The sequence below is a fragment of the Alosa sapidissima genome, chromosome 3 (assembly GCF_018492685.1).
Source record: "Alosa sapidissima isolate fAloSap1 chromosome 3, fAloSap1.pri, whole genome shotgun sequence".
Classification (NCBI taxonomy): Eukaryota; Metazoa; Chordata; class Actinopteri; order Clupeiformes; family Clupeidae; genus Alosa; species Alosa sapidissima.
Window position 1 is genome coordinate 5,071,536 of NC_055959.1, and position 20,216 is coordinate 5,091,751.

The 20,216-nt window shown below is 40.6% G+C and overlaps 2 protein-coding genes across 5 annotated transcripts; both read right to left on the minus strand.

The window, feature by feature from the left end:
* Positions 1–728: 728 nt before the first annotated feature.
* On the minus strand, positions 729–5,760 carry hoxb8a (homeobox B8a). 3 transcript variants are annotated; one of them, XM_042086938.1, is made up of 3 exons: positions 5,677–5,760; positions 2,608–3,446; positions 729–1,788 (listed from the first exon to the last, which is right to left on the minus strand). In XM_042086938.1, the coding sequence occupies exons 2-3, from the start codon at positions 3,029–3,031 to the stop codon at positions 1,472–1,474; spliced, it is 741 nt and encodes a 246-aa protein (XP_041942872.1). In that variant the 5' UTR covers positions 3,032–3,446; positions 5,677–5,760; the 3' UTR covers positions 729–1,471. The 3 variants fall into 3 exon arrangements, with proteins under 3 accessions (XP_041942872.1, XP_041942871.1, XP_041942873.1); XM_042086937.1 differs by lacking the exon at positions 5,677–5,760 and having other exon boundaries at positions 2,608–3,606; XM_042086939.1 differs by lacking the exon at positions 5,677–5,760 and having other exon boundaries at positions 729–1,785; positions 2,608–3,601.
* On the minus strand, positions 5,199–19,002 carry hoxb9a (homeobox B9a). 2 transcript variants are annotated; one of them, XR_006030882.1, is made up of 3 exons: positions 15,269–19,002; positions 11,458–11,778; positions 5,199–5,226 (listed from the first exon to the last, which is right to left on the minus strand). XR_006030882.1 is itself a non-coding variant. In XM_042086936.1 (2 exons), exons 1-2 carry the CDS (start codon positions 15,780–15,782, stop codon positions 11,543–11,545), a joined length of 750 nt encoding a protein of 249 aa, XP_041942870.1. In that variant the 5' UTR covers positions 15,783–19,002; the 3' UTR covers positions 9,854–11,542. The 2 variants fall into 2 exon arrangements, 1 of the variants encoding a protein (XP_041942870.1); XM_042086936.1 differs by lacking the exon at positions 5,199–5,226 and having other exon boundaries at positions 9,854–11,778.
* Positions 19,003–20,216: the final 1,214 nt, after the last annotated feature.

The window sequence follows — 20,216 nt, forward strand, 5'->3', positions numbered from 1 at the left end:
TGACCTGTATGTTCAGACTCTGGATGTTCAAGCAGTGGTCAGTGTCCCCATACTGCATACTGTACGTCACAACATTTTCATTCTCCCAAAATACCCTCGCGTGGGCCCTAACCTCCGCATGGAACCACTTGTTGTTGCTAAACAGCCGAAAGGGCCACAAAATGACACGTTATAATGTTTAAGAGGCCCTAATGTGCAAAGGTGTGAACACTTTCATGGCATGTCCTCTAAAAGCTTGTGTCGAAGCCACATTTTATGAGGTGCACTAGGAGGGGAAATCAGGGGTTTATATGAATTGAAATCAGAGGCCTAATATAAATATCTCTTTGGAGTGTAGTCAGAGGCAGTATACTTCATGCCATAATGTCAGGCTGTCAGAGATGTTACGAGGCGTTTAAATCGCGGTCTAACATGTCACTCACTTTGCTTCCATTTCACACGTACAGTTGTAAATTTAAACGTAAACCATATGGTGCGACCGTGTGAGCTCTGCGCAAAACAAACCCATTGCTAAATGATCAGATTACAAAAAACAGACAATTTCAAACTATTACAAACCCGGTCACTAATGTGAGATAGATGTAGTGTACTCAGTAAATTCTGATTCTGACTGGGTTGGATATATCTGGCATGGGTAGGCTATAGGCTAATGACAGGTGAGGGTCCCCTGATCCGCACCTTGGCAGGAAATGAGGCAGAGGACTCCAGTGATGTCATGGATTCTCGCTTGTAAACTTTATTGTGCCCCCTTTCTTCCCCTCCTTCCAGGTTTCAGACAATAGAACAAAGTGATGAGGAACAATAAAGCATATCATCAAGTCCCCATAAACTAATTCACAAGTACAGTATACATTCTGTTTCACAGTTAAACGAGGGGTCACATGACATCACTTAGGGTATTTTTTTATTTTTATTTATTTTTTAATAATTTTCTTCAACTGTGCGCATGCTTACCCGAAAAAGGAAGACAACAAAATACCATCAATTTAATTGAACTAAATGAGGACAAGTGTAAAAGAGAGGAAAATCTACGGCATAAATAGGCAGTTTCATGTTGTTGGAATTCATTATTTGCTACGTCATCATCATAACATATAGGCTAAGTGAGGACAGTCGTAAGTGCACCATTTAACTTAAATCTGTACAGCTGCCAATTTAATTGTTAATGACAATATTCTAACAACATAAATCTTTTTTCCACGATCATAGTTCCACAAAGTCAGGAATCTAGCTTAAACACTATAACATTTTGCAAATGTCAGGTAAAAAGTAGAAATGCTTAATCCCTTCTGCTCATAGTCCCGTGGTCACCACATCGTTTCAATGTTTATCGTCCTGTCAGCCATCATCTGAGGCAATCTTATCGATTGAAACATGATAGTGATCACCAGAAGACTGTCACGTTTCCGAGACAACCCCACACAGTTGCCCCCCACCCTCCCATGTTTCTGAGTCTTTTTCAATGTCCACTTTAGATCTGTTTAGCCTTGTCGCCATCTTCGTCGGTAGACGGTGACCCAATGCCCAGCTCCTTTTCCCGCTTCTCCTTTTCAATTGCCTCTTGTTCAGATTTGCTGCTGGGAAATTTGTCCTTATTGTTTTCCTTTTTCCACTTCATCCGGCGGTTCTGAAACCAGATTTTGACTTGCCTCTCGGTCAGTCCCAGGGCATGCGATACCTCAATTCGCCGCTTGCGGGTCAGGTACGGGTTGAAGAGGAACTCCTTTTCAAGCTCCAGTGTCTGGTAGCGACTGTAGGTCTGTCGGCCTCGCCTCCGTCCGGCAGCTACTGGCGAGAGAAGGACACGGACATGAGTCTGAGTTGAACACAACTGTATGATTCCACATTTGGTTTTATAATAACACAATCTGACATAGGCTATAACAAATATAGTGGATATAAATGAGACTTAAAAGAGGATAAATATGTATCACACAATACTATTATGCTTGGCAGACAACTATCTTGACCCCCTGCTTGTCATCCAGTTATGCGTTTATTGTTTGTGTTTGTATGTTATAGCCTATCACCCGGATACATTCACATGTGAAAGAAGCATTAGATAGAGTACAAATTACATGTATATATACAATCAACCACACTGTTGTTTATATGCATGGTGTTACCATTTCGCTCTTCCTCACGTCCATATTCTCACACACTCAACGCATTAGGCTCCGGTCATAAAACATAACCTGTGTAAAACGGCCACCTTGTAGCGAAATAATCCCCGCCATCACTGTAAGTCGTAAAAGCCTGCAGTAAAACTTTGACTAGGGTGAGAAGTGAGGATTCAGCTGTGGGCCAGTGGCTCACACATTGGAAAGCAACAAGAGAATGGACCTTTTCTCTTTCCCCTTTTCTCAGTGCTTTCTCTGGCGGGGTCGTTAAACTGTAAAGTGATTCACAAGTTTTGAACACCATAAAACCATAAACCACCAATTACCCCATCTCTTTTAGCGCACAGGAAATGCGTCTTTATGGCTCCAAACGCATTGTTTGGTAGAGCCAAAGTTTCTGAACCCAGCAGTTCTTAAAATACATGCAAACACACTCACATTTCCCCGCGATGCCAGCAAGAGTGCGTGGCTGGCTACAAGGGCTCACCTTGCGGTCGCATCCAAGGGAACAGCTGCGTCGGAGAAGAACTCTGTTCTGTGCTCTCGGTCTCCTCTCCCATGCCACCCGCGGCTAGCTTACAATCGCTATACTGGACCAAGTCAGCATCCTGAGCACCGAAGAGGGTCTGTCTTTGAAGGGCATCGTAGCTGTAGAAGTTTCCTGGATCTCCGTGACATGTGACGGCGCAAGGACTCTGTTGGTAGGGGGTTGCAGACAGCGTGGACGCGCCGTGGTGGTAGAACTCCTGGATCTGGGGAGCATGTTGGAAAGTTGCTCCGGTGCCGGGTCCATATACCACGGTGGGTCTGCTTCCAAGGTCCTGTGCAAACCCACACTCATAATAATTGGGGCGTAAAGAGTCGCTACTTTTATATTTTGAGAAGAGAGAATTTACAAAATAAGAACTCATCTTTTGTTAGACTCTACTGATGTTGTTGTTGTTGTTGTTGTTGTTGTTAATGGTGATTACTCTGGCTGTGGATTCAAGAGAATAACAAACCGTGGCGAACCTTGAGATGAAAAACAGATCATGCGTGGAGTCCCAGAGGTGAATATAGATTTTTGTCTTATTGGTACACTCTTTTAAAATAGCCGTGCTATAGCCACATTCATTCAGATTCCATGAAAAGCGCCTCCACAGAAGTGTTCCTGCATCACAGTTCCGGTATGGGGTGCCAGTTCACAAACAGTTTTCCGTGATTTACTCCGCGGCAAATGAGTTGTTTCATATTTTGCCGTGTCTTTTCACGATAATTTGCATCTATTATCGGCTCCTCATCCCATTGGCTTCTTGCATCCCTACACGGACACCGCTCTCCGAGCTTCTGATATGGAGCGAGTGAGAGAATGAAAAAGAGAGGAAAGAGAGAGGGAGAGAGACGGAGAGGGAGCGAGGGAGCAGGCGAGAGAAGGGGGGCCAAGGGAGAGAGGAGGAGAGAATATGCGCATTAATATATTCAAGCAGGGAAGTTAATGAGAAATCTGCCGCTTTGCATCGGATCAAATACTGACCCCCCACCCCCACCAACCACCAGCTTATCCACCCTAGACCACCCTTTTAAAGATTGGTTTTAGGATGCTGCTCATAGGAAACCAAGAGAGATGCATATTTAATCGTTAATTTCTAAATTCTAACGAGGTGGGGTCCCCTTTTTTGAAAATGTCAGGGTCACACTGGTAAATTGTGAAAGTACACTGTTTAATTCATATCAGTTTTAACAAGTCATATAAATATAATTGCGGTTCTAAACCAACCTGTCAAAGGCCCCATTTCCAGAAGAGTCTGGCGTCGAAAATAAATGAGCCAGTCATATTTAGCATTTTGATCATCGTATTTTCATCAATATCACATTTATAAAGATGTAGAGACGTCGAAAAGGACTAGCACGCCTGAGGTAATGGACAAAGTGGCTGTAAATGTTTTAACAAACTATAAAATGCAATAAACGGTGGGGCTGTTTGTTGTTTACACCATGCATCAAAAACGCTGTTAGGATTTTATGAGGTTCCACGAACAGGGCTGTAAATGCATCACTTGGAGCAATTTCTACCCAGCAGAAATATTCAAGTATTTAATTGTCATTTTCACTTTGTTCCCCATACGGACAGTCGTAATGTTAATAAACATTAGACGCCACAATGGTTTAACCCCTATATACTGGCTTGGAATTGCTACCCATACACAACTTTTGAAGATTAGGCTACTCGTGGTAGCTCAATGAATTATGTGCCAATTGAGTTTTAGATAAATCGGGCAATGCTTAAAAGGGAATATGATATTGTCAATATCACGGTGGACAGTTAACACCAACCTAGTCATAACATGTATGCCTAAATGTGTTTCATACTTCACCACCTTTGTTGACTTGGGCGGCTTTGCTTTTTTTTTTATTCATGTCTAGGTATTAGTCTAGCTTACATATCAAAATATGGACAAGATCATCCTGTCCAAATTAATATCCTAATGAGGGATGGCTACGCAGGTAATGTACTCAAAACGTAAAGGAGTCTTCGCTGTAACTTTTGTGAATTCATGTAGGCTAATCACTATATTTACGTTCATACGCATGATTAGTGCAACTATGGTATTGTAAATCACTTTCTTTCAGGTATTTGCAAGTAGGCCTACGTCTACAATAGGCAGAAATAGGCCACAGTTTTAGTCTTAATACATTAGTCTTAAAATAACAATTCCATTTTTCCTTTTTCTCAATAACGTCAACTCCTTTATTGTAACAATAGAACAAATAGTTTACTATAAGAGGTTGATTGTAATGCTCAATGTCCTACATGACATTCCTTAAATATGTACAATGACTGCACGTCAATGTGGAAAAGTAATTACACGTAGTTTATTCATTCCATGTATTTGTGCCCTATACATTTGCATTTCCATTATCCGTGCTTTTACAGTGTATGATCAAAGTCTAATTGTTTTTTTAATGATAATTCCCGTTTTAGATTTCAGCGTGTCAATGTGAGAACCAGCGATTTGAACCCAGCCTATATGTAAATTTATTTTATTTCAATAAAATTATGCATTTTCTTAACAATTGGCTACACTTGTCTGTGTTTGTGCGTGTGTGTGTGTGTGTGTGTGTGTTTCTCTCTCTCTCTCTCTCTCTCTCTCTCTCTCTCTCTCTCTCTCTCTCTCTGATAGTGTATGTGTGTGTTTTGCATTGACATTATCTCAGAACCTCAGCAGTTTGCAATTATAATTTGTAACCAGAAAAAATAGACACACAAATTATTCTTAGTTCAAAACAACTATAACTGTATAAACACCATCACATCTACAAGTTAAAGCATCTCAAAATCCATTGATTACAATGACTGATTTCCAGTTGGCCTCCTAGTCTGGAATAAAAAAAAAATGTTTTTAAAATAGCCTTTATGGTGAGCGTGAATTGACATACATAGGCCGTCTACTGCATACTGACAAATGTTTAGTTAGATCGGTTAAAAAAAAAAAAGATATTGTGTATCAGTATCTTGATATGCAAAACTCTGTAGGCTAGGCTATAGGCTGCATCAAAACCGCCATCGAAAACTTACTTGGTTAAAGGGCTTTAACGACTATGTTCCCTTATCCACTTGAAATTCCTCACGCGCCTCTACAGAGCAAGACTTGTGTGATACTAATTTTAGTCAAGTGTACAAAAGGCTTCTCTGACTCCACCAGCTTCCGGTTAACACAAGAGTGGTGAAAAAAAACAGCTCCCATGCTTTCTTTGATGGACCAACATTGCCATCAAGCGGTCAACAGTAGGCACAGCACTAGTGAATCCTATTTCCCTGTGACGTCAGAAGCCATGTTTACACATGTGTAAGCAAAACAGAATAATCCAAAAATGTAATATTTTGCCATAATTTGGCATCTTTGATGTTGGTAGGGGGTTTTTGATCTAAAATATAACATTATGATAGTTACAATAACAGTCCATTTATTCGCCAATTTGTTGAAAATGGAATGGCTGGTGCATTTACACACAATTTGTGAAAATTATAAACTGGAATAAAAAGAACATCGAGTAAATAGACCTGCTACAGAAAGCAGTAGCAGAAAGCTACTTATATTTTAATAACGCCAGGACAATAGCCCATGGCAGTGTTTGTAAAATGCCCCATTTGTATCACTCATTTGGGCTTCTTTATTTGTTATTGTAGCCTTTTACTTGATATGTATTAGGCTCAATAATTATTGTAAGATTATGGTTATTGTTCTGAATTTTATAGTATCAAACATTCGCTGAATGGTGCCTTGACATACGCGGCGATAATTCGTCATGAGTACATTTAAATAAATTGTATTTCATTGACTGAAGCCCTAAATGTTTAAAAATGTAGCATAAACGTATATGCAAAATCCAACTTCGCATAGGTTACATTTTCAGTTTTCTGTGGCTGTGTTGAAATAGTACAATTTTGTAGACTACTCAAAAACTAAATCGCAAAAGAATAAGGACACCATAACAGTGCAATAATGTTAAGTCCGAGGCTACCATTCATCGACACAACACGAAAGCAGCCACTCTCAGTTCAGGCAACATTATGATCGTTTACGTACGTTTCAGTAGACTGGGAAAGCAATGTTGTGACCATGTCAATCGCCTAGACTGCAAATAAAATATGATCAAGCCCAGGCATCTGTGCAATCCAAACAAGTCGTTGGTTTGAGAATTGTAATGGCTTTAAAACGTGTTTTTGACATAGGCCTATTATTGGACACGACGAATATGCCTATAGGTCTGATCCAACCATCAGGGGAAAATATCGTATTATTTCTGCAGCATTAAATCTTTCTTTCTTTCTATTTGCTTCTTTGGTGAAATTAGTTCATGGCCTATATTCATACATTGTAGCCTAGCCTACTCGGCTAATGTATTAACCTGAAAACAAAACAAACTTCAGGCCTAGAATAATGTATACAACAAAAATAGCAGTCTTCGTTTAGAACAACATAGCCTATAGCAAATACCTGCTGCCTCTACTCACTACCTTGAATACCAACTTAGTTTTAAAACCGTCTATGATGTTATCCATGTGTATATAACTATAAATTAACTAAGATGTAACCTAACATGTAGCTTATCTGTATTTATGTATTTATTCTCTTTAATGGTATTAATGATGCGGTTGTTTAAACTAGCCTTGTTGTAGGCCTATTAGTCTACATTTCCCTGCGACATCACATAGGCCTAATATTGTATATATGATTAAATTGAGATTGAGGCCTATTATGAAAGCAGAAATGATGTCTCGTGGACGGTGGTGTCCTTCTGAAACACTCAAACTAAATATTTCTGATATTATTGCATTATATTATATTATTTCAGTTGACGCAAGCTGGTTTTCTAGATCCCACTTTGCCATGCCAAATTCTTAACTGAAATATGAAAAATAATTAATATGTTTTCACGGTGATCTAACAAATAAGATCATAATCCAAACGTGCATGTTAGGATACGTACTGGCTTTTTGGTGTGGGCGATGGAATAAAAACTATGGCAGCATAGGCCTATAGGAAATAAACTGTCAGTAGGCTATAATTGTTCCATTTTGAACTACCAGTGTTAGTGGATGTCATCTGGTCTGGGCCTTGCCAGATTATAGACTTTACTTTTATTATGTGCTAAAACTGTGTAAATGGCACAAATGAAAATATTGTTGAAGAATGCTGTTGTTCCTCCTTTCGAACCCATTTACCCTCGTCAATTGCGCAAGGAAATACGAGGTGGGAACTGGAAAAAGGGAGAATGCGCATTTTACAAAAGAGAAAGCTGTTCTCTGGCAACCACCTATTGTATACCCGAGTCCGCGACGATATCGGATATTTGGTCACAAAATGGGGGTTGGCGCACATAGGTGGAAGGGGTTGTAAACAAATTAAGGGTGGTCATCCCAGACGTCTCGCCAGAGATTCTTTTCTGTGACGTTTTATGGCTCGCTATAAGGCGACCGGGGTGCGCTCGGAAATGGAACAAAGGGAGGCGACGGAAGAAAAAAACTGGACTGGGAGCCGGTCATCTGGAAGTCCAGATCACACCACTCCCCACACCCCGCGAAGAATCTGGAGCCTAAACAACAAACGTTGTGAACAATAAACGACAAATGCAGGGGGGGAGAGCCACTCGGCACTGATATACCCAGGATTATCCCGCGACACCTCGAAACTGTTATTATGGAGGACTTGAAACTTTTCCTTTTTGCGCCCATGTTTGCTTTACAGCCGTTTAGTTCTTAACCTTCAGAAATGTATACCCTATAAAGTTTTATTGCAGTCATATTCTTTTATTGCGGCACAGCGCATTGAATTTTCTTTCTCTTTTATGACAGTCGACTTCCCACTCCTCCTTCCAAGCAAGCGCTCACATCCTTTTGCAGTTTGTTTCCTTTCAAAATACCCCAAAAATAAAGTAGCCGACGCCAAGAAATTATGATCCCAATATGGCTTTGATATTGTGCAGGGTTAGAGAGATTTTTTCATATACCATTGATACTTTCTGATGATATAATTGACGAGTCAGAAACATATCAAGGCGCACATCTGCAAGCCAGCGCTTCTGGCCTAGTCTTCAAGATGGACGTTTAATTGTAACAGTATGTTTGAGCAATCGGTATGTTCATTAAACCATTCTACTCTAGCCAGTAGGTTTCCTTTAAGCATACTGATGTTCGAAAAAATGGATAGAAGCAGATTGATAAATGACCTACTTAAGTATGTTAGATATTGGTAGCCTACTGTAAAAAATGCTGACTTTGACCATGATGTTAGAACACAACCCTCTGCGGGGCAACATTGTTGAAATTAGTCTTATAATCACAATCTGATTCAAACATGGTGACTTGTGGAAGCAATGCTGAAGGCTCTCCTGTCACCGACTGGGCACTGGCGAAGGATGGCAAATTTCAGTTCCATGTCCATATAGTTTTAAACATTGAAAATAAAGAATCATCACATACAGGAGAGGACCATGTTTCTCTTTTGGATGTTAACTCATAATGTCCGCATGAGGCCCACTCTCGTACGCTGACAATTCCAAACAAATGCTCTGGCGCAGGAAAGCATATTTCAGACATATGCCGCTAGTTAAAATGGAATAAAAATGGAACTCCAAAAAACGGCGCACATTTTATACTCCAGCTTGGTGTGAGGAATGGTGGGAAAATGTGCTAACTTACAGAGGCAATGTGATAAGAAGGGTAACGTTTGCATTGTTTTACACACAACGGATTTGTTGATGAAATGCTACTATGTTTGAATAAATCTCTTAAGTAAAAGACAAGAAAAAACGATAATTTACTTTAAAATATGAGCTTGGCATACGGACTTTAAATAGTAACAAAACCGTAAGTGGAGGATAGAATTTGGGCCTGCACTGTCACCAAGAGAGGTTTCACACTAAAAAAATAGCTTGATATGGTAGGCTATTGCAAACCAGCTGTCTGGATGTAGTCGCCCTGTATTTTCAAACACAGTAACTGTGGGAGGAAGTAACCTAGCGTGGCGTCTGCCGGAGAAGACGTCATGGGCGTGAGGCGCTCTAAGCTAATGGCGTCTCGTTCTCTTGACACTGGCGTGTTTGTGCTCCATTGCCACAAACCACGCACGCGACACAAAGAAAACACAAAGATGTGTATCCATCTGTGGCCAAGATGCCTGAAGTGGAACAAAATTAATGTGGTGCATATTACAATCCAAACGTACAAAGTTGCAGAGCATAAGAGCAAATACAGAAATTGTTTTATTGGACAATACAGTTGAATCTCATGACATTGTGGACAAACACATGTAAACAATAACTAAAAATCCAAAAGATTACCTCTCATTCAAGTATGAGGTCTCTTCCCAAACCCGCCTTCTCAGAAATATAAAACGCATTCCATAAAAAGAGCCAGGGTTATTAACGTATTTACAATAAGTTAGACATCTCATCTCATCTGCAAGGTAGGGATAACTTATATGATAGGACTATATGCTAGTAATAAAAACACGCATGAGGAGAACTAAAACATGATGGTAAGGAGCATGCTCTAATGTAAACATATTTGCTCGTAACTGGTGGGAAACTGTTAATTAGAGGCTCTATTCGACAGTTACGCATTCCCTGGGTTACCGGCACATTCAGGTGTGTTACAACAACAAAGGCAAAATGTTAGATGAATATGCTTAAATGACAATTTGGTAAAAGTAATCTCTAATTCTACGTTTCATACATGTGATACCAAAGGGATCGCTTGCATCAAGTCAGGTGCCACACTAACATATCGAAGCATGATCTCAAAACAGCTCACACGGAACAATAATCAATTTTCTGTAAATTTCATGAAAATAATACCCACAACTTTATCAATCTAGATGGGATATAAAACCGACAGATATTTCAAACACATTTGTACCCGTACAAGGACACTTATCACGAAGAGACCCGGGCACTGCCTGACAGTTTTGCACGCAAGACAATTTGTTTTTAGCAAAACCTCATAAGCATCTTCCAGTTTCAGAGTAAATATTTAGCCAAAATGATGGATAAATATATGATTACAGCATATGCGAAATCACACAAGCTGGACACTGACTTCGCAAATGGCTGCTGAAAAAGCATGAGCAAGGCCGTGAGGCAACGCTAGCTCAAATGAACAACAGTAATAATAATAATAATAATAATAATAATAATAATAATAATAATAATAATAATAATAATAAATCCTTAAAACTATGGTCAGCTTATTCTGCCATTTTAATTTAGACCCAACAGCCTTAAACACCTATGGCCTAGACACAAAATACTCTAACCCAGTTAAAATTACACAACCTAACAAAGAGACAGATTTAAATTACATCCACTACTTTTATTTAAATAATCGCCAAATAATCTCGGTTTACTTCATTTTTGTTTCTGAATTATATAACATCACAAAATATTGGTGTTAAAAAGGAATGATTACAAACAAATCCAAGAAAGGAAAAGATGCAGGTAGAGGACACAATCAGCATCCCCCATTTTTCTTAAGCATTCACGGTCACTTGAAGCCCATGTTTCAACACAACACGCCTGTCCTAGTGGAGCGCCGGCGCAGTGCGTCAAATAATAAATAAGTAATAAAGTCGCCTTCGAGAGTCTGAGCCCCTGCGACATGCCCTCGTGTCAACCATTCCCGTTTCAAAAGTTGGTTTGAAGCCCAGTAATGAGTGTGTGTTTTATTATATCAAAAAGAAACAAATCAAAGACAGACACTCAAAGCATCATCACCAACAAGAAACGGGTCCGACTCTGTAAAGGCATTTCAGTGAGGTGTGTGTGCGTGTGTTAGTGAGAGAGTGAATGACTAAACGTGTGTGTGTGTGTGTGTGTGCGCGCGCGCGTGTGCGCGCGCGCGAGAGAGCACATGTATGATGATGTGTTAAGGGCATCCCTCCCTATTCCTTCGGCTGATCCTTATTCATTTTCTTCATTTTCATCCGTCGATTTTGAAACCATATTTTCACTTGTCGCTCCGTCAAGTTCAGCAAACGAGCCACCTCGTGCCTCCGGTCCCTCGTTAGATACATATTGAAGAGGAACTCCTTCTCTAGCTCCAGGGTCTGGTATTTGGTGTATGGGCAGCGCTTTTTCCGAGATGATCGGGCATGTAACCAGTTGGCAGATGGATCACCTGTAAATATGGAAAAGAAATAAACAAAGTCAAATGTCTGAGATCAGCACATTGCGCAAATGAGCTCGCGCAAATGAGCACATTGCGCAAATGAATAACACATAATCACTATTATATAGGCCTACTGTCTATCGAGGAGATATGAGGAGTTATGGCTTTGAGATGTTCCCGTGTACTGTACACTTTTGAAGCAAGTTTGATATGTGGTGTCATGACACAGCACTGCAGTTTGACCTTGGCGCGTGCTTTGATGACACTGTAAATCCATAAACATCTATTCTGAAGTTGATGTGGAAACACGTCATTGACCTCAGAGGGAGAGGCAACCTATAACACAAATGCCTTGCTCGGTCACAGGTACAATAGTCTGTCCTAGTGCCTTTACAGAACGCAGCAGGGTGTTTAAAAAACAGATCTGTAAACGTGACATTTCCATCCCTGTTGAAGTATTTGACGAGACGCTCCAATTATGGCAGAACCACCCTTCTGCCTATAGCTCAAGGAACCCATATCAAGGCAATTACATACAATCACGCATGCCTTTTCGGGGATGCACATTTTCTTTTCAAAATATCCACCAGCTCCAAAGCGGCCACTAAACCCTAAGACCACAGTGAGGCCTTGTGCCTCAACATGCACCCTATGCTGAAGAGGCTTGTCCCACTGGATTATCTGTGCTTTAGGAGAAATGTGTAGGAAATTAAAGTGATTTGATCCACTGGGGAAGGACTATTTCGGTTTGGGTGTTTTCCCCGAGAAGGCAAAAGTGAAAAAAATGTGTTTGTTTCGTTATTTGTACCCGGGTGGTTGTCCAGATAATGCCACGTGTATGCTGTGGCATATTGTCTTGCTTGTGCTATGTGTCAATGAGCTATGCTCTCAAACAAGAAAGACTCGTTAAGGATCGCATTGGAGTCATTTTGGAGTTGCAGATATTCTTCCTATTCTGGAGCACTAGGACTGTAAGCCTTTGTCCAGAGCAAAGTGGTCCTTCACTGTCCCCTGGAGCACAAAATCACCTATTCACCAAATCCCAATTCACAGCCTCAAATTCAAGGCTTTCCCCGTGTGACTTAAAGTTTCCATCACTCGCATGGATTTTCTGGGGGCTATGGCTAAGACAGGGATAAAGAGCTGACCCATTAAAAGACACGCTGTACACATTTCTCATCCTCGCCACCCAGCACGGAGAAACCCAATCGTCTCACGCCTCAAGACATGGACTGCAATGCCACATCAACTGTCTCCGATATCCTAAATCCTATGACGCAGTATTACTGCTATCATGAAAGGGTATATGTCTGGTTGGGAAATGATTGATTGATATGTGTGTAAAGACGTCTGAGCCTAGTGGACAGAGGGGTGTGCCATCTGTAAACTCGGATGGGAGCATCTCCTGAAAGGTGGGCATGTCAAGAGAGTTTCAGGAGGATGGTTCCACCTCAACAATGGCTACTGCCCTCCAGAAAGACATTCAGGGTCGATACGAGAATGTCACTAATATTAAAAATGATATATCCATCGCCAGAAGCATCTTGGCTACATGTTCTTAAGAGAACTTTCAGACAAGCAGAATAAAACTAGAGCTGTTCTCTAAGAAAACGTTGTGGAAGTTTTAAAACACTCTAGCCTAGTGTTGAATAAATAGATAGGCCCTAAAAAACAATAGTTTAATAGATGTATTAGGCACAGTTGTTGGTGTGCTTCATTAACAGTGTTTGGTTACTGATTAACATAACTACTTTTTCGGATGAAAACTAGTATGAAACCATGACTTCCATCACAAAGGCATGAGATGCATTATTTATCTCATGTTCTAAATCGTGTTTTAAATGGAGTGAGCAGGGATACGAGGTGGCAAATTGTCCCGTTTGTTAGACTGTCCACTGGTAATGTCACCGTGTTGCTCCTGAGGATGAAGCTTTCATATTAGAGGGCGTGTTATTACCTTTCTCTGCGTTGAGACTATGTCGTATTTTATCTTTTCTATTTCCCCTTCCGTTGCTGTCCCAGAGAGCCCACATACAACAATTAATGGGGATGTTGGCTCCTCTTATAACTTAATAAACTTCGCGGGCAATAACTTTTTCTCTCTCACGTACTGCTGGAAGCACAAAGAGGGACGTGTAATTCCCAACTTCATTGCCTTTGCCAGTAGTTTATTCTGGAATGCCGCCCAGGGCAACACAAAGGGAATTCTGTTGCGCACCGTCCATTAGACCTGAGCCTATACCGTGGATTAAAATCAATGTTCATTTCCACTGAAATAATCAGAAATGACCATCTGTCAGAATGCTGAACATTACACTTAGATGAAGCGTCATATACAACTCACTTTTAAAAAAATGCCTGAACGGGTGCGGTACAGTTATTGCTATAATCAAACAGGGTATTTTTTTCTACACGGGCGCTTTAGCAGAGAAGCACACATGAATAAGTACTAGTCTTGCCCAGCCAGAGAGTCTGATGAATCATCCATAGCTCATAGCGTGAGTCTGTGCCGTGCTATAAGGGCAGAATAGCTCCCTTTCTCTATGCTGGATCTTGCTCAGTCTCCCACGCTCCGCTGTGGACACGGGAGACCCGGGGTTCAATGACTAACATCCCGACGATAAGTCTTCGGCTTAGACAGACGAATCTGCTAGTCAAAGACCAGAATTTGCGTTTCACTGGGAGTCGACTGCAGATTTATTCCGTGGTATTTAAAGGCAAACCTAGCCGGCATACGAGTCATAAACTGTCAGCAATATTATTTCTCTCCACAATCATAATTCTTGCTCAGCCACGCAAGACAGGTTGTTTCTTTCATTAGCCAGCAACGCAAAATGAGGGACCAATGTGTTTCTAGATTTTTGGTGTGATTTTTACACAAATCATACAGCCCGGGGATAAGAAACCTAATTCCAATGCCAAACTAAGACGCCGAACATAGCACTGAAATAGTGGTTGTGTCTGAGCGTGGCATGTTCACAGTTATTGCTTAATTAAAATGTGGCTGAAATACAGAGACCGTTTAAGTGCACTGAGGCTCAAATAACGAGTTCTTGGTCTTTCTCAAATTCTTAATTTACACACTACTATTTCAAACCTCGCTATCTTTACACACACACACACACACACACACACACACACACACACACACACACACACCATGCCAAAAGTCACACAACTCCAAGAGTTAAGAACCCTGCCATAAAAATCTCATTCACTGCCTGTTGGTTTCCTAAAATCGAGGCGCACCAGAAACCTGCACACCTATGAAGGGATAAGGGTTTAAGTTCCTGAAGTAAAGCAGCAGCAGAAAACTTAATATCAAATTAACATATTACTATGATCCCATAGCTGTTTTAATACAACAGAGAGAAATCACATCCATGCAAAGACTGTCAGACCAAACTTAGCAGGCACGGAGCTCTGGCCGTCTTTGTTCCTGTTTTATGACAGCATTAAAAGCTTTACAGACTGTTCACTTCCTCGTTTTATAACTTACTTTGATCTGGCCCCTCTTTGTCCTCGCTACCTTCGCAAATGTCCTTATTGTCTTCGAACCCGGTGCCCTGGCCGGGATTCAGCTCCCTTGACGAGGAGGATTCCAAAATGAATTCGTGCCCTCCGATTTTGGTGGGCTCCCCGAGATGTCCCAGCAGCGGTTCCATCTTGACCTGCCCTTGTCCGGGTAGGGACTCGGCAGTTCGCGGGGTGCAGTCGAGCCATGAGCGGAGGTATCGGCTGTCCGTGGAAGGTACAGGCTGAGTTGGTATATACGGGTGGTACACCGCTGGTAGGCTGTTGGAAGCATGGGGACTGAACGGACTCCAAGACGAACTGAAAACGGGAGGTTTGGGCTGGAAACTGCAGGATGGAAATTCGGGATGCTCGCCATGTCCCGGTTGCCTAGAGCTTGAATACTGCACATTGGAGAACCTGGTCGAGGTTGGATCTTCATTCTCATGACTTATGATGGAATCGACATAGTAGTTGCTAAGAGTTCCAGAAATGGACATTCTCGGACATTATACAACGCACGGTTCATTGAAGGGAAAACATGTAAGAGAGTACTGGGTATTTTTTTCCACGCTACTCCCCTCAACTCTCTCGCCAACAAAGTAGAGCCAGGCTGTTCTGTTGTGAGCGCCGAGCTAAATGATTGGTCAGACTTTTTTCACGAGCCTGATAAAGCGTCAATGGGGCGTAAATCACTCCGCCAGGGGCTGCGTGAGCTCTCCTCCTCTCGCACTATCCATATTTTCCCTCTAAATAAATTGTCTTGTTTATGCAATATGCAAAATGAGAGCGTGTCCATATATCACACTATATCTACCGACGGGCGATTAAATTTCCACTTAAATTTTGCATTGCGCTGACATTATGTAGACATGCATATGTAGAAACAACGAGGAAGAAATAAAAGGGAAAATGATTGTATTTTGGCTCATCTGATTAGCATATCTGTGTAAATGTGAGAAACAGCAGTTAAAAGAAAATGCTCAGTCACATTGGTTCATTACATCCAGCTCATCAAATTATCAGCAGCTTTCCAAATCTAACATATAGATCAGGAATGCCTATCCAAGTTCATTTCTAACGACGCCATGTTATGACATAACACTTCTTTGATGCGTTTTATCCTTGGACAACTGTTTACTTGCTCTTACTAATGTCGTGGCCCATTTCAGCGGAGGGGCGTCAGGGTAAAATAGTGCTTTATTGGAAAATTAACAGTAATTTTTCTTAACGAGGGTATTAAACACCACCGCGCGACAATCCTGTGTATTTATGGAAGAAACTACTTGAACTTTTTTGGTCGTTTAATACTATAATAAAATACTACATCAGGCAGCTTTGATTTTTATAGACCTGATATACTGCCTGTGGCGGAGACCGTAAACGACTCTACTTCAGCATTCCTCCCACCAACCGAAACGCACTCTCTTCTAAGCAGCACGTAATAAGTAGCATAAACGCGGAAGAATTTCAACAAGATAGATACCTTTAAGATAATAACATTGTGAGGCGTTAGTAGGTCAAACAGCGACATGTGAGAACTTCTCTAGGGCCACAGCTTGGAACCGGTGAAGTATATATCAGTCCTTTTCATCGCCCATTTTGAATGACTTGGCATTGGAGAGCGATATTGTGGCCTCCATACAGACTTCGCTGCTCCTACCGCGTTGCGGCGAGAAACCATTTTGCCTCACGGAGCAACTTCAATTTAAGATTCAGACCGTTCTTTATTTGGAAGCAAGAGATCTGCAGATGCAACGGGTCAATGTATCACTTTCAGTTCGGCGTTTTAAGCTGTTAAACTTCGAGCATTGGTGAGCATTAGCGACAAGAGCAGCTCATTTATAAGCACCATACCAACATGAGATTACACTGGCATAGTTCGTGTGTTTACAAATACATAATGGCCTACTGCGCAGTGCTGGTGATAATTTGATACACCCTGCTCTATTACGACAGCAAACCGTGCCAAAAGTGTAATGGGAGGCATTTTTTCTGTAAACCCCACAAGAATGTGTTTGCACCGCAAACTGTAGGCCAGTAAATATCCAAAGTAAAGAGCCTCCTAACGCTCATTGCAATTATCCTAACCAAAACTATTCTGTTTGGAAATAGAACACATCTTCAAATACTTAGAATATATGTTTTTCATTTAAAGTGCATCGCTTCTCCGAGGACAGCAAGAGCGTCAAATAGCATCACTGCCGGTTTCATAATTTAATGATCCAATTCCCCGAACCGTAGAGTCAAGCAGGTTGCATATCTGGGATAGTTTATGCAAAACAAAATAGTCAAAAAAGGTGTGAAATTGACATTTGAGAGTTTTTAATAGATTTTATTACTTAGACTAAGAGATAAATAAAGGAAGAAACATGTGGATATATTAGTATACATCAAAAAAATATTACATCCAGAGGCATCATGATTGCAAAAAGTGCTAGTAATTAAAGGGAGTTTATGGGTCCGCTAAGTATGAACATTGCCTTACTGCCACCAAGCCCTCTGAATCCCCTATCCAAGTTAGCGAGGAACCGCTACCCACACAACAAAAACTATTCTTCTTTTTTCTTTTTTTTTTTGTAAGGTTTGGACACTGATTTTCACATAATCAATGTGCCTGCTGTGGTGATACATTAAACAGGGTCCTCCTCTCCAGCGCACATGGATAATACTGAACGTATCAGCTGTATTAGACAGCTGTCAGCGTTCAAAATGGCCAATAAGTTCAGAAGTTTACGACGTCTCAATCTCCAGTGAACCAAATAAATCTTCGGTCTACAAGGTATTTCACTTGGTTCCTCAGATTTCGTCTTGATAACAATAAGGTGTCAGAAGAATTCACGCAGAAATTAAATGTCAACACGTTCTTCCTCTGCTTCTAGGCAAACTACAGTTCTTGTTAAAAGCTAAAAGTTATGTAGTATTTGTAGGCTTGATACAGTTTTATTACAATGGACTCTACAGAGTTTGCTTATTGTTTAAAGTGCAAAAAGCCTACACCCTGCGCAGTTCAACACGCTGCCTCCATACCCTACCACTAAGGCCTAGATCCTATTCCAACAGAATACTATACAGGATGACAGGTCAGCTGACTAAAATATGACTTCCTGCAGAGGTTGAGAAGAAATAGCATTTCTGTACAACCATCCAAGGAAGAAGCTTCTGGCGTCCAAATGGAACCATGCTTGTTTGGGTAGGGTGGACGTGAAGAGAATAATCTAATAATTTCCATGCTTAGCCATATCATGAGTTTCCTCATTGTTATTATTTCACATGCATGTCTGTATACGCGTGTATGTGTGCCTAATTAAAGTCCAGTTTGTTCTTGAAGATTCATAAGATATTATTTTTAGGCCAGTCTTTTATTCACGCTTCACTTTTTTACCATACATAGTTCTAATGGCAGCTTGCTATTGAGAAATGGCAGTATTATTTCAAATTATATTCTGGATATTCACCAGCCAATCACAGTTATTAACAGTTGCCTTTATCAAAATGGAGACATGAAAAAAGTGAAATTATTGAGGGTGGGCTATTTCCATTAGATAGAGCAAATTTACATAAGTCAAAATGAATGGCATCAAAAATAATAAAAACTGCGATGAAGCTGTAGCCTCTTATGAATGTTAAGTTATTGTTTTGACCTTATGTATTTCGGCATTGTAGGCCAGAGCCGACAACTGCCTAGGCCAAGTAACGTTTTTACGTGTATTTAATATATTCGTAATAATAATAATACATAGATAATGAATATGTGCTTAGAATGTCTATGGAAAATCACTGAATGTGTTCTGTGAATTGGTTTAATGTGTCTTATTGCAAGCTATAATTTTTTATTGTCACTCTGCGACTGCCATGAAGGTACAGTTACTTTCTTTCTTACTTTTTCCAAATCGGAAATATTCTGATTAAACTGCCCATTCTAATCAGGATGCATATTGTTACAATTTCATTCACAATATGAAGTATTTTGTCATGGATATAATATTCATTTTCAGTTGAGTGATTGACGTTGAAATAGTTACGATTGCTAGCGACTTGCAAAGAAACCTTTCTGCTAGCAAAATTGATAAAGGGAGATGTAATGAATTAAAATCAATATTCCATTACTTAAAAAATGTCGAGATACTTGTCACAAGTATGCATGGATACACAAGTCATAGGCCTGACCCTCAAAACACACACACACCCGCACGCCCGCGCATTACAGGGACACGTGACAGCCGAATAGCTTATCCCAAATATCCCTAAACACATACCAATAGGACACACTGTATGGTCATGGTATATCATCACAGACTATACCTATATATGATGAGAACGGTGGTATATTATGTCTTAATAAACGCAGCTGTGTTGTGTGCTAGGATATATAGCATTCAGCCTTTCCACAATACTATTTGCTTATATAAAATACAGACATACATAAAAAGATGATGGAGAAACATCGATTCTTATTTTATTTTTTTTATAATTATTATAATATATCAAGTGGGCCTAGTAGTTTGATATGTTATTCAAAAATTAGATCTTAGTACACACTGGGAGGACGTCAGTGTCAAAATGTACCGAGATGGATAAAAGTTAATGTGCTATAAAATGGAGCTCTGTGCACGCAGTGTCTCACTCCCTGGCGCAAAGTTAAAATGAAGCAGAGCCCTCTGCCATGTTTTGGGTGTCCTGATTTACTACTGATGGGCGTCTCCTTATTCATAAGGGCCTTACGACTGGTAACGAACTGGAATGGTGGTCACAAAGCCACATTAGTAAGGAACTGTTTATGCGCAACAGGTTGGGATTGGTTGCTACAATGGGCAAGATGACGACCATTAAAAAAAAGATGGCCAAAACAACAAATGGAAATATTTCAATAGCTTTGCTAACTTCTGTTACACAACTTACCCAAGCACACGTTCAAGCCAAAAATCTCTGAT

Bases quoted from the DNA above. Each gene is read 5' to 3' on its own strand.
- hoxb8a (XM_042086938.1), bottom strand. From the start codon at position 3,031: ATGAGTTCTTATTTTGTAAATTCTCTCTTCTCAAAATATAAAAGTAGC. The intron at 1,789-2,607 runs GTGAGCCCTTGT...TTCTCTCGCCAG, and splicing joins CCCTTGGATGCGACCGCAAG to TAGCTGCCGGACGGAGGCGA.
- hoxb9a (XM_042086936.1), bottom strand. From the start codon at position 15,782: ATGTCCATTTCTGGAACTCTTAGCAACTACTATGTCGATTCCATCATA. The intron at 11,779-15,268 runs GTAAGTTATAAA...CCATATTTACAG, and splicing joins CAAAGAGGGGCCAGATCAAA to GTGATCCATCTGCCAACTGG.